At 39.9% G+C, this 14,193-nt stretch overlaps 6 protein-coding genes across 6 annotated transcripts; 5 read left to right on the top strand and 1 right to left on the bottom strand. All coding sequences in view use genetic code 12, as the record gives it.

The window, feature by feature from the left end:
* Positions 1-680: 680 nt before the first annotated feature.
* RJT20DRAFT_149596 (uncharacterized protein) lies at positions 681-2,920 on the top strand (the record flags this gene model as incomplete). The annotated part of the gene is made up of 2 exons (XM_064919010.1): positions 681-2,054; positions 2,295-2,920. 2 exons carry the CDS (start codon positions 681-683, stop codon positions 2,466-2,468), a joined length of 1,548 nt encoding a protein of 515 aa, XP_064776286.1. The 3' UTR covers positions 2,469-2,920.
* An 838-nt stretch (positions 2,921-3,758) lies between these two features.
* RJT20DRAFT_126188 (ATP-dependent DNA/RNA helicase) lies at positions 3,759-5,816 on the top strand. The gene has a single exon (XM_064916689.1). It carries the CDS (start codon positions 3,836-3,838, stop codon positions 5,600-5,602), a length of 1,767 nt encoding a protein of 588 aa, XP_064776285.1. The 5' UTR covers positions 3,759-3,835; the 3' UTR covers positions 5,603-5,816.
* A 28-nt stretch (positions 5,817-5,844) lies between these two features.
* Positions 5,845-7,080, bottom strand: RJT20DRAFT_126187 (uncharacterized protein). Its single transcript, XM_064916688.1, has one exon. The coding sequence runs from the start codon at positions 6,625-6,627 to the stop codon at positions 5,965-5,967; it is 663 nt and encodes a 220-aa protein (XP_064776284.1). The 5' UTR covers positions 6,628-7,080; the 3' UTR covers positions 5,845-5,964.
* Positions 7,081-9,411: 2,331 nt separating this feature from the next.
* Positions 9,412-11,170, top strand: RJT20DRAFT_126184 (uncharacterized protein). Its single transcript, XM_064916687.1, has one exon. The coding sequence runs from the start codon at positions 9,531-9,533 to the stop codon at positions 11,082-11,084; it is 1,554 nt and encodes a 517-aa protein (XP_064776283.1). The 5' UTR covers positions 9,412-9,530; the 3' UTR covers positions 11,085-11,170.
* Positions 11,171-11,618: 448 nt separating this feature from the next.
* Positions 11,619-13,083, top strand: RJT20DRAFT_29785 (uncharacterized protein). Its single transcript, XM_064919604.1, has one exon. The coding sequence runs from the start codon at positions 12,001-12,003 to the stop codon at positions 12,880-12,882; it is 882 nt and encodes a 293-aa protein (XP_064776282.1). The 5' UTR covers positions 11,619-12,000; the 3' UTR covers positions 12,883-13,083.
* A 562-nt stretch (positions 13,084-13,645) lies between these two features.
* On the top strand, positions 13,646-14,171 carry HCH1 (Hch1p; the record flags this gene model as incomplete). Its single annotated transcript, XM_064918234.1, has 2 exons — positions 13,646-13,671; positions 13,748-14,171. 2 exons carry the CDS (start codon positions 13,646-13,648, stop codon positions 14,169-14,171), a joined length of 450 nt encoding a protein of 149 aa, XP_064776281.1.
* Between the last annotated feature and the right edge of the window lie 22 nt (positions 14,172-14,193).

Genomic DNA, 14,193 nt, shown 5'->3' with positions numbered 1-14,193 from the left:
GCCAATCACCTTTCTTTCTTACCACAGACGAGCTATCCCAGCCTTTCATCGTCCCATTCTCGATCTCAAGTTACTTCCCCTTCTGTCCTATCGCCGGATTCTTTTGCCATAACAGGCGATAATTTGACACAATCTTTTTTTCCGCGCTAATTATTTTTATCTACCGGATAATTGTCCTCAATTCCAGTTGATGCCTATATAATAAATAAGCTTAATTGATGACCGGCGGTTGCAACAAGATGAGAAACCAAGTGTGGAACGATTAGTCTCAATAGGCTTCGCTTGGAGTTGTACTGCACTGGAAGCACATAAACGTTATAAGGTCTAGAAGAAGCTTAATTTTATTAGTGACTACTGTGAAAAAGCGACTAGTGACTAGTGACTACGGACTAGTAGATGTTGCATAAAAGTGAAAAATCGCGAGGTGCAGTTTAGTCCGAACAATCCCATAAGCCCGAACGTTCCTAGTTTGTTACTTGTATTTAGCTAGAACATATATATGGGATAGAACCCTGAAAATTCGGCACGAACATCAAGTAGTCATTCCAGGTTGAAACTGGTGAATACCTGGAGAATAATATTAATTGCAATTCCTAGAGCTCTCCAGTGCGTGGTAGCTTTTGCTTTAAACAGAGACTCTCTGAGCAACCCAAGACAAGTAGAGAAACTCACAGTTCCGAATGGATGAGTCCTACTACCTAACCACCCACGAAACCGCACTAGCGGTGGTCGCAACGGCGATGAAGAAGGCCAGACTTCGTATCGATACCCTCATCCTCAATTCTATAATGGGCGGCATACTCTTCTCCACCGGAGGGATGCTTTATGTCTTAGTAGGATCCAACTGCTATGGACTTAACGAGTCAAACCCAGGAATAGTCCTGCTCATCCAAGGAGCTCTTTATCCCATCGGGCTATTTTATGTTGTGATCATGGGTGTGGACCTATTCAACTCAAATATCCTATTCTTCAGCGCAGCCTTGTGTAGAAACGCAGTTTCAATTCTAGACCTCTCCATCAGTTGGATGGTCAGCTACTGGTTCAACCTAGTAGGCAACATATTTGTGTGTTACGTCATTTGCCATTATTCCCACGTCAGCCAAGAGGCTCTGTTTGTCACGGGTTCCATGGATATTGTTGTAAAAAAAGCCAGCTTTACATTTGTGGAGAATTTAATAAAAGCAATGGCTGGTAACTTCTTTGTCTCATTGGCCATCTACTTACAACTAATGGCCAAACCACTCCACGTGAAATTCTTTATGATGGCGTTGCCTATTTTCAGTTTCGTGTCCATGGGATTCACCCATGCTGTGGCAGATATGTTTATAATAATCATTGGATTGATCAACCATGCCCCTGTATCTGTGGCAGAGATAGCATGGAAAGTCTTTTTACCTGGAGCATTGGGAAACATGATCGGAGGTTCATTTTTTGGCATAGTTATCACCTGGTACTTGCACTTAGTTGTTGTAGAAAGAGATCAAAGAGAATTGAACTTACCAAAGTATGAAGTAAGAGACGAGCAGCCAGAATTGGGAATGGACTCCAGAGTTGTGAGACAAAAGCCATCTATGGAAGAAATAATTAATGACTATCCAAACATTGAAGAAAAACTCGCAGACTCCCATGAATCGTCAGATTCCAACACAAGTTCTGATTTCAGACCTCAACAATTATTTGGACCCAGCAAGCAATCATTGGAGTTAAAGCCAATGATGTCTAGAGCTACTGGTGCTACTAGGTTCTCAACTAGGAGTCGGGTGAGATCACTCAAGTCTCCAAAGAATGTATTCCCCGTGTATGGTATGGGGCCTCCTTCAAAGCGGGATTCAATTATAGCAAATGGTCGATATGGGCAAGAAGAAGGAAATATCGATGACACGGATATTGCTTCCACATATAGCGCCCATATAGGGGAGGAGGAGATGGAACCAAGGTCAGCAAGCTACATCGGCGAGCAGCTTAAAAGAGTTGTCTCTAGAAGAAAGTCTACCTCAACTAGTAGGCTTAGGAGACAGCCCAGCGATTTAGAATCCCAGAGGAGAAGATTATCGGTAGAAACCAGGCGTTCAAGTAGTTCTGCTAGAAGACCATTCAGAACCTCGATCAGCATGAATCGAAACAACCTTGAAGACTTTAACGAAAGGTTGGATAGAGCCAAAATAACACCAAGTGCAGTGTTTGCTTCTGCAAGTGCTGCTGGTATTGATCCATTATTTGCGTACCAACCGACAGGAAGCGCTCTGATGAGAGAATCAGGATCTCGAAATACATATAATAGCATTCCTTCAGAGACAATTATAGACACACCAATCGAGAGCATTCCGAACAACGATCGGTCTGAATCACAAACACCTGTTGAAGACTACAACATAACCACTTATCAACCAGATAGTGGCACTGCGGAGCCCACCAGAGGTACCAGTGAATTGCATGATTCCGAACCGGAAGTCAAACCCAAAACATAGCATATATTCCACCTAATTAGTAATTACAATCTTTCAGCATATTAGTTAATAGACATCTTCATTGGCGATTTTAGCGAGTAATGCCTTCTAATTGTAAGAAAGCACGCTTAGCAGCGTGATGGTAGAAGAACTCTGCATTCAGTAGAATCACTAGAGTACTAGTAGTTGTTGTGCTCAACCTTTACAGTGCACATAGCGCCCGTATTTTGCAGGCGTTGTTCTTCTTTTATTAAAATCTTTGGGCCATTGACATATTTGATATCCTATATCTGTAGCCATTACAGTGTAAATGAAATAGGACGGATGTAAAAGAAGAAGAGCCCTATTATAAATTGGACTCCAATACCAAACGATATAGCAGTATGTATTATGTATTTATTAGTATTAGTGTAATAGTGTATTATGTATTTATTAGTATTAGTGTAATAGTGTATTATGTATTTATTAGTATTAGTGTAATAGTGTATTATGTATTTATTAGTATTAGTGTAATAGTGTATTATGTATTTATTAGTATTAGTGTAATAGTGTATTATGTATTTATTAGTATTAGTGTAATAGTGTATTAGTGTAATAGTGTATTAGTGTAATAGTGTATTAGTGTATTAGTGTATTAGTGTAATAGTGTATTAGTGTAATAGTGTATTAGTGTATTAGTGTAATAGTGTATTAGTGTAATAGTGTAATAGTGTATTAGTGTATTAGTGTATTAGTGTATTATTGTATTAGTGTATTAATGTACAATTATGTAATACCAAATTAACATGCTAATGTACAAATGCACTAATACTTCAGTGAACCAATTATTAATACTTTCTACAGCACTATCCTTCTACTGCAGTAATGCGTAACTGTGTTACTATATTAATGTAATAAAATACCTTATAACCTCACAATTAACAACTACAACGTATTCATAGTAATAACAAAAAAACACTGCCAAAAACTCATGTCAATTTCCACCATAATAAATAGTATATATACATAATACATATACAAAATACATAACAGATATATACATAATAAATAATATAATACCTACATTGTATATAAATATATACATATCATTCTCTCTTAACTGTCCTTTCAACACTGTCCCTCTTCCCTCTTACTTCTCCCCCTTCCTCTTCCTCTCTTCCCATCCCCCCATCTGTTCCTTACACCACCAAAGCAATCGGCTGCAAACTTCATCGCAAATACTATCATGGTAGCGCCACATCCATCTCTTCACCAAAAAAATTAATGCTCATCTTAATTTTTTGAAAAATGCATTAAATTTCAATGGATTATTCACAAGGATAGATATTCAAGGAGTCAGTTTGTAGTGTTTGACTATATCGAGGGAACCACTATATCATTGTACCACCATGAGCGATACCAAAAATGCCGCGTCCGAGGCTTATGTGGACGAAAACACTACTTGGGACTCATTTAACTTGGACCCTCGTCTCTTACAGGCCATCGACCAGTTGGGGTTCGAACACCCTACATTGATCCAGGCCAGTACCATACCACTTGCATTGGAGGAAAAGAGAGATATAATAGCGAAGGCATCAACGGGATCAGGAAAAACCGGTGCTTATGTCATTCCTATTATTCAAAATTTGCTTTTAGAAGCAGAACAAGACGCATCGAACCATCAAATAAAGAGTATCATCTTGGTTCCTACCAGAGAATTGTCAAATCAAGTACACCAATTCGTAGAGAAGTTATTGATCTACAGCAACAACAAAATAAACCTCATCAACTTGGCTTCCAACTTGAGTGACCAAGTATTGAACTCGTTGCTCCTCAACAAACCGGAAATCATCATATCCACACCATCCAAGTTAATACAAGTGTTGGAGAAAAACGTCAATACAAACCTTATAGATCTTTCAACCGTAAAAAACTTGACTATTGATGAAGTGGATTTGGTTTTGTCATACGGGTACCTTGAAGATTTGCAAAAATTGGAGACTTATCTTCCAATCAAGAAGAATCTTCAGACTTTCTTGATGTCTGCTACTGTCAACGATGACCTCAATGACTTAAAGTCCAGATTTTGCTCTAGACCTGCCATCTTGAAGTTAAATGACGATGAAGCCAACCAAAACAAGTTAATTCAATACTACGCTAAAACAACCGAATTCGACAAGTTTTTATTAGCATACGTTATTTTCAAATTGAACTTGATTAAAGGTAAGACCTTAGTATTTGTGAATAACATCGATAGAGGATATAGATTGAAGCTTTTCTTGGAACAATTCGGAATCAGGTGTTGTATCTTGAATAGTGAACTTCCAATCAACTCCAGATTGCATATTGTGGAGGAGTACAACAAGAATGTATACAACTTGCTTATAGCTACGGATGAAACCAACGACTTCACCGTCGAGAAGGACGAAGAAGAGGAAGAAGATGTCGACATGGAAGAAAGCAAATCAGAGGAAAGTGAAAGCAAGCAAAAGAGCAAGAAGAAGTCTTCAAAGAAGCAGAAGAAGGATAACGAATATGGTGTATCCAGAGGTGTGGATTTCCGCAATGTTGCATGTGTATTGAACTTCGACTTACCTACTAGCAGTAAGGCCTACATTCATAGAATTGGTAGAACAGCCAGAGCCGGCAAAGCCGGTATGGCTCTTTCATTCATTTTGCCAATCAAGGAATTTGGTAAGCACAAGACTGCTTCTTTGCCTACCGCTAAGAAGGACGAGAAAGTATTACGTAGAATTGTGAAACAACAATCGAGAAATGGATTTGAGATCAAGCCATATCAGTTTGACATGAAGCAAGTTGAAGGTTTCAGATACAGATCAGAAGATGCATTCAGAGCTGTCACACAGACTGCCATCAGAGAAGCTAGAATTAAGGAGTTAAAGAATGAGTTGATCAATTCCGATAAGTTGAAGAGGTTCTTTGAGGAAAATCCACAGGACTTGGCGTCTTTAAGACACGATAAGGAATTACACCCAACCAGAGTCCAATCCCACTTGAAGAGAGTTCCGGACTACTTGTTACCAGAGAGTGCTAGACAAGATCCTAAGAAGCTTGGATTCGTTCCATTCCATAAAAACAAGGTGCACAAGAACAGGAAGAAGAAGCCATCTGGAAGAAAGGCTGACCCATTAAAGTCATTCAAGAATAAGAAATAAGTCTTTCACCAGACTGATGAATCGAGGAGTAGAATTTAGATAGCATTTAGCTGGCAATAGAACTCATCATAGCATAAAAGTTAATATTGTAGTATGGATAGATCACCTCGTATGAATCTAAGTCGAGAAAATACCAGGCACTCGAAATAGTTAATTAGAAGAAATCATAATTGCAAAACATGTTCACTAACTAAACAATTAGAATTGAAGGGCTTCGTAGCATCCACTTGAACTACACATGCTTTCTACTATAGTATTCATTAAGATCTATTAAAGCTACTACGATTAGACGTAAGCCAAATCATGCTATTCTATTTATACATGGTCGCTGGTGTAATGACTATGGATTTTCTGTCACTCCATTACGACAATTTACTCAATATCAAGTTCCATATCAAGTTGGCAAGGCAATTCGCTGGGAACATCATTACCTTTGGAATGAAAACAAACAGACACACCGAGAAAAAGGGCCAGAAGCAGTAACTGTACTTCAAGGACTTGAAGTATGAGTTTCTCGTGTTAACAGAGAGTTCTCCGTGGTCCCACAAACTACTGAGAATGCTGAATATGAGTTGGAACACTGGTGCTCCAACAGTTTGATCTATAATGACCCTATATGCCAAGTTGTCCACACGCATGATCAAAATATCGATCCAAATCACGGTGAAATATCCGTTGATGGAGCCCCAAACTATGAATTTAATGAGCCTGCTCAAGCTGAATTTCATTCTCGAGTACTGGTTTAAAGATTGGGCCAATGCAGCCGTTGAAGACCCAAGCAAAGACGGACCGAGGACGGGACTGACCAAGCATAAACTGTCGTAGTTGAAGTAGATGGTCAATGAGATGATGGTCTCGAGAAGCAATGCGGTGATGAGTTGTCTTCTGACCACAGCTGCATTCTGGAGGAAATGTGAGTTGATGTTGGAGCTGGAAGAATCGGTGACGGCTAGAGGGCTGGACTTTTCCAAGTCGAGAAAGCCCTTTTCGTTGACCAAGTTTGTCAACGGGATTTCCACTGGCATTGGCGTGATTTCGAGCCGGTTTGTGTTGTGTGGAAAGGGGTGAAGATCACTGAAACCCCAAATGAAAAATGTGGTGTTTTCCTGTCAGAGATGCTGATCTGATTTGGCTACAAAGAAAAAAAAAGAAGAAGACAACTAACTGACAGCAGTGGAATATTTCAGCTAAACAACAGTAGTAGTAGTAGTAAATAAAAGTAAAACACACCAGAACCTGAAGAGTAGTGAACGAGCGATTCCAACGGGTTCCCCTTGAATTCTAGCAAAAACTACAGCTTTTTTCCCGAGGTCAATACAACTACCAACCGGTGTTCTGTTAAAATGAAGTTAAAATGAAGTTGCAATGATAAACGGTAAAACTCAGTTGAGAACAATAAAATAGTGAAATAGTGTGAAATAGTGAAATACTGAGATACAGAAATGTTTACCGTGGTGATTTTTTACTGTACAGAGAAAGAGCGGTTATATTTTCACCCATTGCAGGTGAATGAGAAGGTGAGAGGAGAGGGAAGTGAGAAGTGGGAAGTGACAGGGACGGGGAGTGAGAAAGAAGTCAGAGAGGAAAGGGAAGACGAAAGGGAAGACGAAACAGAGGAGTGAGGTATGGAAATGACATGGTAATATATCGCGCAATGGTAAGAAGTAGAGAAGCAGAGAAGTAGCGAAGAAGAGAAGTGAGAAGTATAAAGTATATAGTCCCACATGTGAAGAGTGAGTATAAAGTTGAGTAAGTATAAACTACATTTATTGTGAGAATAAACTACATGTGAAGGTTTCAATTCAGACCATTTGAAGAATAAACACCCTCTCTTTTAATATTAAGCACACACAACACAACAGCAAGAAGGTCTTCCCAAATGAACAGACGAGAGGCACTGAAAGACGTAAACCGAAAACATCATAAACATCATAAATAAGCTCACTGTAGATGCTAAGTAAGCCTTGAAAGCAACTGTAGAACGAGACAAGCGGGCTCTCGCTAGAGGTTTAGCCGCATTGGGAGATTGGACATAAAGAATACAAATTCGTGTACGCGAATAAGAGAACTACGCTGTGAAAAAAGTGAGAGATTCTGAATGAAATATTGTTCTCTGCGGCAAATTATTGTAAACACGGCGACACGAGAAATGGGATTGACGTGTTCTGAGATCACTTGGCCAGGGTTTGTACAGTCTTTTGTACAGTCTGTAGCTCAAGTCTTGTGTCTTGCGGGGTTTCTGTGAGAGTGGAGGCACAGAAAATGGAGGAGAGTAGTGCACGTGGTGGGAGAGTTCGTGTTGTCCGTCGCGCGAAGCAATCAATGCAAAACGGTAAAAAGCAGCAGCAGTAGCGAAATGTGCGATACAATCCCGTTACTGAAGTTGTAGTTTTCGCTAATGACACATTACTACCATGTAGAAGCTTTTTAGAATAAACAAAGTGAAATCGTCGAATTTAGGAATTTACGGGAGCGCTAGCTAATCTACAAAATCTAGCAAAGCTAGAAAATCTGAATTGGGAGTTTTTCTCTAGAAATGCTTTTGTATGGAATTGACAGTACCGCACAAGCCATGACTGGTGTTTAACAGACCACACTCCGCCACTCCGGAGACTTCAAGGCCTCCTTGTACTCTACCATTTAACCCCCAAACATATGATTAAATCTCTCGGAAAACAAACTTCATCTATGGACTTACCTCGTTCGTCTTTGGCCGAATCTCTTACTCCATTGATCACACATGAAGCATCCACCCAACAAGGCTTTATTGCATTCTTGCAGACGTCCAAAACCTCGGAGATGCGAAAAAAGCGAGATTTTGACCATTGGAAACGCGGCGCTACCATGATTTATACTCAGAATACCACTCAAAAATTGCAAAAACAAAATAGCAAAATCCTTATTTGGAGACGACCGAGAAAACACAGTTTCAGCCCTACGTGTATATGTGCAGCCTTGACGAACTGAATGCTTCTAATGTAATTATGATAATTTTGCGTAATCAAAGCTCACCAAGTGGTAAGCAATCGTATATTCGAAAATGCCACTCCCTAGGATCATATTTCCACTGAGGGTGTCAAGTCTTATAGCAAAAGCGATAGGCCTTCAGCAATTCGATGAAGTGAGGTCCTTGGCAAGCTTGCTTATTCTACTGTAAAACCAGCCGCGAGGCAACGGCTGTCACATTGAAAATATGAGTCTCGCTGTTTAACCGTAACTATAAATTTTGAGATTGCAAGAGTGGATTTTTCCCACAAGAATTGCATCCCATATCAATCCTGACCAATCCAAGCCTACAGATACGATGCAGAGTCAAGAAATCAACTTGAGTTTAATTCAACAAACCAAACATTACGAATTCTCTCAACTGAATGCCGCCGGCTATCTTCTCTGTTACCAGTGATATCTCTGACTTTCCAAACAGTAGAATAGCAACTATAGCCTATCAACATTACTCACTAACACTCAATAACCACCGCCAATCTCCTCCACCAATCCTCTCCACCACTCCTTGACTCCACTACATTACTACTACTCCACTACACTGACAAACCTCCTCTCTCCTCTCCCACCCCCGGAAACCCGAACTGTACTAACTCCTCCAAAAAAATCCAAAGCACCCGGCAATAACGCAACCCTGTCATAATTCTCTCGGGCTTACTCTTCTAGGAAGTTTGCGGATTTCCTGCTACGATCTCCGTCTCATTCTGTCGGACCGGCTAAAGAACCGAGCGGCTGTTATGAAAAAATGTAATATGTCAAATTAGTAATGCCGGTGTTACGACCGGGGGATATACATCTCCAGATATATTTCAGTAGGTATATTTATCTATATATATATGTCGTAGATTCCTGTTGTTTGTGTAGATGTTTTGTGTGGTGCTCTAAGACTCTACAAGAGAAAAAAAACACAACAGCCTCGTAGAAAATGTCAGACAAAGAATATGTGGAAGAAAGAAAGAGCAACGATGAAGAAGTGTCTTCGCAATCGCTGTTTGGTGATGCTGTGCAGAGAACAGAAGAAGAACCAAAAGTAAAGCAAGAAATAGATCCGTTCCAAGTTTCATTTGACGGTGGAGATAATGATAAGGAAGATGCCTCAAGATTATCCCGGTTGCATAAGTGGATCATCGTTTGCATTATTTCGTTTGGATCTCTCTGTGTGACTTGTATTTCCTCGTCTTGGTCTTTGGCATCGCCTCAAATTATGGAGCATTTCCACATAAGTCATGAAGTCAGCACGCTAGGAATTTCGTTCTACATTTGGGGATTGGGAACAGGAGGTATCTTCTTGTCTCCAATCAGTGAGTTTCATGGTAGAAAACTAGTCTATATACTAGGAATTTCGCTTACCGTAGCTTTCGAGTTCTTGTCAGCGTTCTCCGAGAACATTGGGGCTGTGATGTTCGGACGGTTTATGAGTGGGTTTGCAGGCCTGAGCTTTATGAGTGTAGCGTCAGGTTCATTCTCCGATTTATTCAAAGCTAGAAAAACTGAAGAGGGAAAAGACGCCAATAAAGAGTTGGCTCTTTCTTTAGTTTTATATTCCATTTCTCCTTTCGTGGGACCAGGTATTGGTCCATTATTAGCTGGGTTCATCAACTCGCACTTACAGTTCAGATGGACATTCTACGTGTTGATAATGTGGTCGGGAGCTCTCTTGATTCTCGTGGTACTTTTCGTGCCTGAAACTTACGAGCCTGTGTTGTTGAGAAAGAAGGCAAAGAGAATGAGAAAGGAAACTGGCGATGATAGATATTTTGCTCCAATAGAGAGAGCAAATGTCTCGTTATATGACAGTGTCGTAGTTTCCTCCAAGAGACCTATTTTATTAATTTTCCGTGATAGAATGACATTTGCATTGTGTTTTTACACTGGTTTTACTTTAGCAGTGGTCTATTTATTCTTCGTTGCATTTCCTTATATTTTCAGAACAGTTTATAAATTTACTTTGGCAGAGCAGGGAATGTCCTTCCTTGGATTGGTGTTTGGAATGATCATTACTTCACTCATCTCACCCCATTTCCTCAATAAGCACTACCAAAAGTTACTTGCTAGAAACAATAATGTGGCCAAGCCAGAATTCAGGTTTGTTCCATTGATGTTGGGAGTTTTCATCGTTCCTATTGGATTATTTATCATTGCATGGACATCCTACTCGCATGTACATTGGATTGCTCCTATCATTGGGTCTGCAGTCTACGGCAGTGGAACTATTCTTGTGTTCAATGGTATTTTTGCTTATACCGTAGAGGCCTACAGGTTATACGCTGCCTCTGCAATGGCCACCAATTCATTTATTAGATCATTAATGTCCGGTGTATTCCCGTTGTTCGGACTTCAGATGTACGAAGCAATGGGAATCCAATGGGCAACCACTTTATTGGCACTCTTTGCATGTGCATTAATTCCAATGCCCTTTATCTTCTACAAGTATGGTCCAACATTGAGAAGCAAGAGTCCGTACGCATGGTCTCAGTGATGTACCTTATCTCATTCCTATATAGAGTTTTCATTAATAATATTCATATTCCCAAGGGATAATACTTTGCTCTACGTAATGCTACTCAATTGGTTATTCAGAAATCGAATAGTCCTTTATTTCAACAATCATGACACTCTCTCCATACATGAAGCACCATTACACAACTCTTACGGTAGACAATATAGAGATCAAGGTTGCATGGTTGCATGACGAAGTTAAATTTTCTATGGCTGCAACACCACCCCCTCCTACGCATATTATATTTAGAAGCACGATGAAGTGCCATAGCTTTCTTGAACTGAAGTTGATGCAGCAGCACCAATTTCTTTGTAGAGGTATTTGATTGAACTAATATGCAACAAGGGTGACATCTCAGGCAATGATAAGGAGATAAACTGGTGATAATATATCGTAGGCTCGGCTACGGATCACTTAAAGGCTTGGTTTTGCGCGGCGCCTTTGGACTAATCCGTTAAATTGCAACAGTGATAGAGATGATCTCAGTGGCTAAAAATAGATGTCAATCAATGAATGCATGGATTTTGGAGAAAAATGGCTTTGAATAGGTTATATGTACGAGGGGTTAAATATCTGGAAGTGCCATAGCTCATGATGGAGATCAAGGGAAAATGGCCAGTTTCTGTGGGGGGCGGGGGAAGGATGCAAAAACCCTGCTGCAATATTATATCATGAGAGTCATTCGGGCAGCCAAGAAAATATCCACGGTGCTATTATTAGGATGCAAAGGATGAGGGTCTCTCTTTTGGCATAGATCTACTAGAAGATATGAGGAATGGTTACAGAGAGAAAATAGTATAAATTGAGTTCAAATTGTTGGGGTGAAAGGCCTGATTTTACCGTGAATGTTATTATATCTATCTTAGATATTGAATATCTCAGAGCGTAAAACACAATGAAGGTCGCAGTTCCATTCTTATCACTTCTCGCGGCAGCACAGGCTGCAAAAACGTTCGGTATCCTTACCATTCGGTCCGCTTCTCAATTTCATTATCAAAGTATAGTCAACTTCGATGGCGGTATTTTCCTCGGAAGTGGAAACGGAGCCACATTCCGTTTGAATAGCGATGGCACCTTGTACGACGATACTACCAATAAGCCAATCAACCAAGATGCAAACCATTTTATTATCGAAAGCGACCAATCAACTACCCTTTTCTCCCTTGATGGTAATAACAGAGTTCTCTATAATGGAGCAGAAACATTTGAAGCCTGTCCAAAGGATGGAAAAAATGCATTGTCCTTGGATTGTGCATCTGGAGGAACAGGAATTGCCCTTTTGGCTGTTGGAATCAAAGACGTTCCTGATCCCAAACCAGAACCAAAGCCTGAACCTAAGCCTGAGCCCAAGCCTGAGCCCAAGCCCGAGCCAGAACCAGAACCACAACCAGCACCAGATTCAAAGCATTTTGGAATTGTAAGTATTCATTCTGGTACCCAATTCCAATACAATTCTATCAGAAAAGTCGCTTCTCACCCACACGTCTTTGTGGTTGGAGGTAATGATGGAAGCGTTGTCTCATTAACATTGAAACCAGACACAACTTTGGTTGACCAAGATGGAGTTGGAATTTATGTTAATCCAACGACTGGTGAATTCGGAAACGTCGATCCATGGGGAGAGATCAAGCCTTCTAAAGGTTTCACTATCAATACCGGGTATTTGATTTATAACGGTAGAAATGACTGGAAAGCTTGTCCTTCTGGAAATAATGTATTCTCTCTAGCTAACAACGATTGTACTGGTGGTACTGGTATAGCTTTGAAACTCGTTTGAGGGATCTGAGTTCCATATTTAATTGCAAAACCGGAAAAGATTGGTTTTCTTTTGGTTAGCTTTATGAAAAGATTAGTTTTATGACAAGGTCAGATTTTAGTCCACTTGAAGTGGTCAATTTTATGATAACTATGTAAGTTTTTAAATAGGACAAAAATATTAAACGGTTATATTTACATGGCTTGTAATATTGTAGAGTGTAAAGGCATCCAAAAGCTACCTCTCATTTGCATGCATTTTTCCATTTTAGTTGAGAGACCTCGTTAAATGATATCCTTAACATCCCAATTGCAACAATCCCCGACAGTATTGCAAAATATCAACAAAACTTAAATATTTTATGACTTTATATGACTTACTATGATTATATACTACAAACATTCAGATACCACCATAAACATTTTAAACACATAATTTTTTATTTGATAATTTTTCATTTTCACTCATCTTCATGACAATTACCCATAAATACCCATAACAACAATTTCCATACCATATCCCAATCACTTTTCCGACCAACACCCTAACCTCCTCCCAACTACTAACTCATAGATACTACAACGGCTCCCCACCCCCAAACCTCAACTCCTTCTAGATAATTCCAGATACCACCGGATCTGCGGTTATGTGCCCGCGCGCCGAATCTCGAGTGAAAAATGTCGGATCGAAGCGATTACGTGATAGGGTTTAAGAATGAATTGAACAGTGTTCAGACGTCTGGTAGCTTGATAACAGTAAATTAAAGTACTCAAAGAACAAAAACATGGTCGTACACAACCCTAACAACTGGTAAGTAGAAAAAATCCCGAGATTTTGGTTGTTTTGTTGTTTTTGGTGGACCCGTAGACTAACTTCTTTCTCATAGGCACTGGATAGATAGAAACTGTCTTCCATGGTCGAAGGACTATTTCAACGAAAAAGTGGTGGACACAGCATTTGAAAATGAACAGTATAGATTCGTGCTCAGCAGCGTCGACTCAGTCACCGGAGACTGTGACGTCACCCAAAGAAAGGGTAAAGTTTTGTGTATCTACGACATGAAGTTACTGTTCTCGGTGAACGGTGAAATTAAGGGCTCCGAAGAAGAACAATTAGTTAAGGCAACGATATCGATTCCAGAATTCGTCCACGACCAGGATGAGGACGACTACGTGTTTGAAATTTCTGCAGATGAGAAGAAAGCCGAGATCAGAAAGTACTTTGTTCCACTCTTGAAGGAGAAGTTGTTAAAGTTTCAAGGCGACTTACTTGAAGCACATGCCCAAGAAGTTCAACATTCCACCAGTTAGCATGGTTAAATAGAATTAAAAT

Source organism: Scheffersomyces xylosifermentans (genome assembly GCF_036884685.1).
Source record: "Scheffersomyces xylosifermentans strain CBS 12540 chromosome Unknown RJT20scaffold_2, whole genome shotgun sequence".
NCBI classification, from domain to species: domain Eukaryota; kingdom Fungi; phylum Ascomycota; class Pichiomycetes; order Serinales; family Debaryomycetaceae; genus Scheffersomyces; species Scheffersomyces xylosifermentans.
This window is presented reverse-complemented; position numbering and strand designations above follow the sequence as displayed.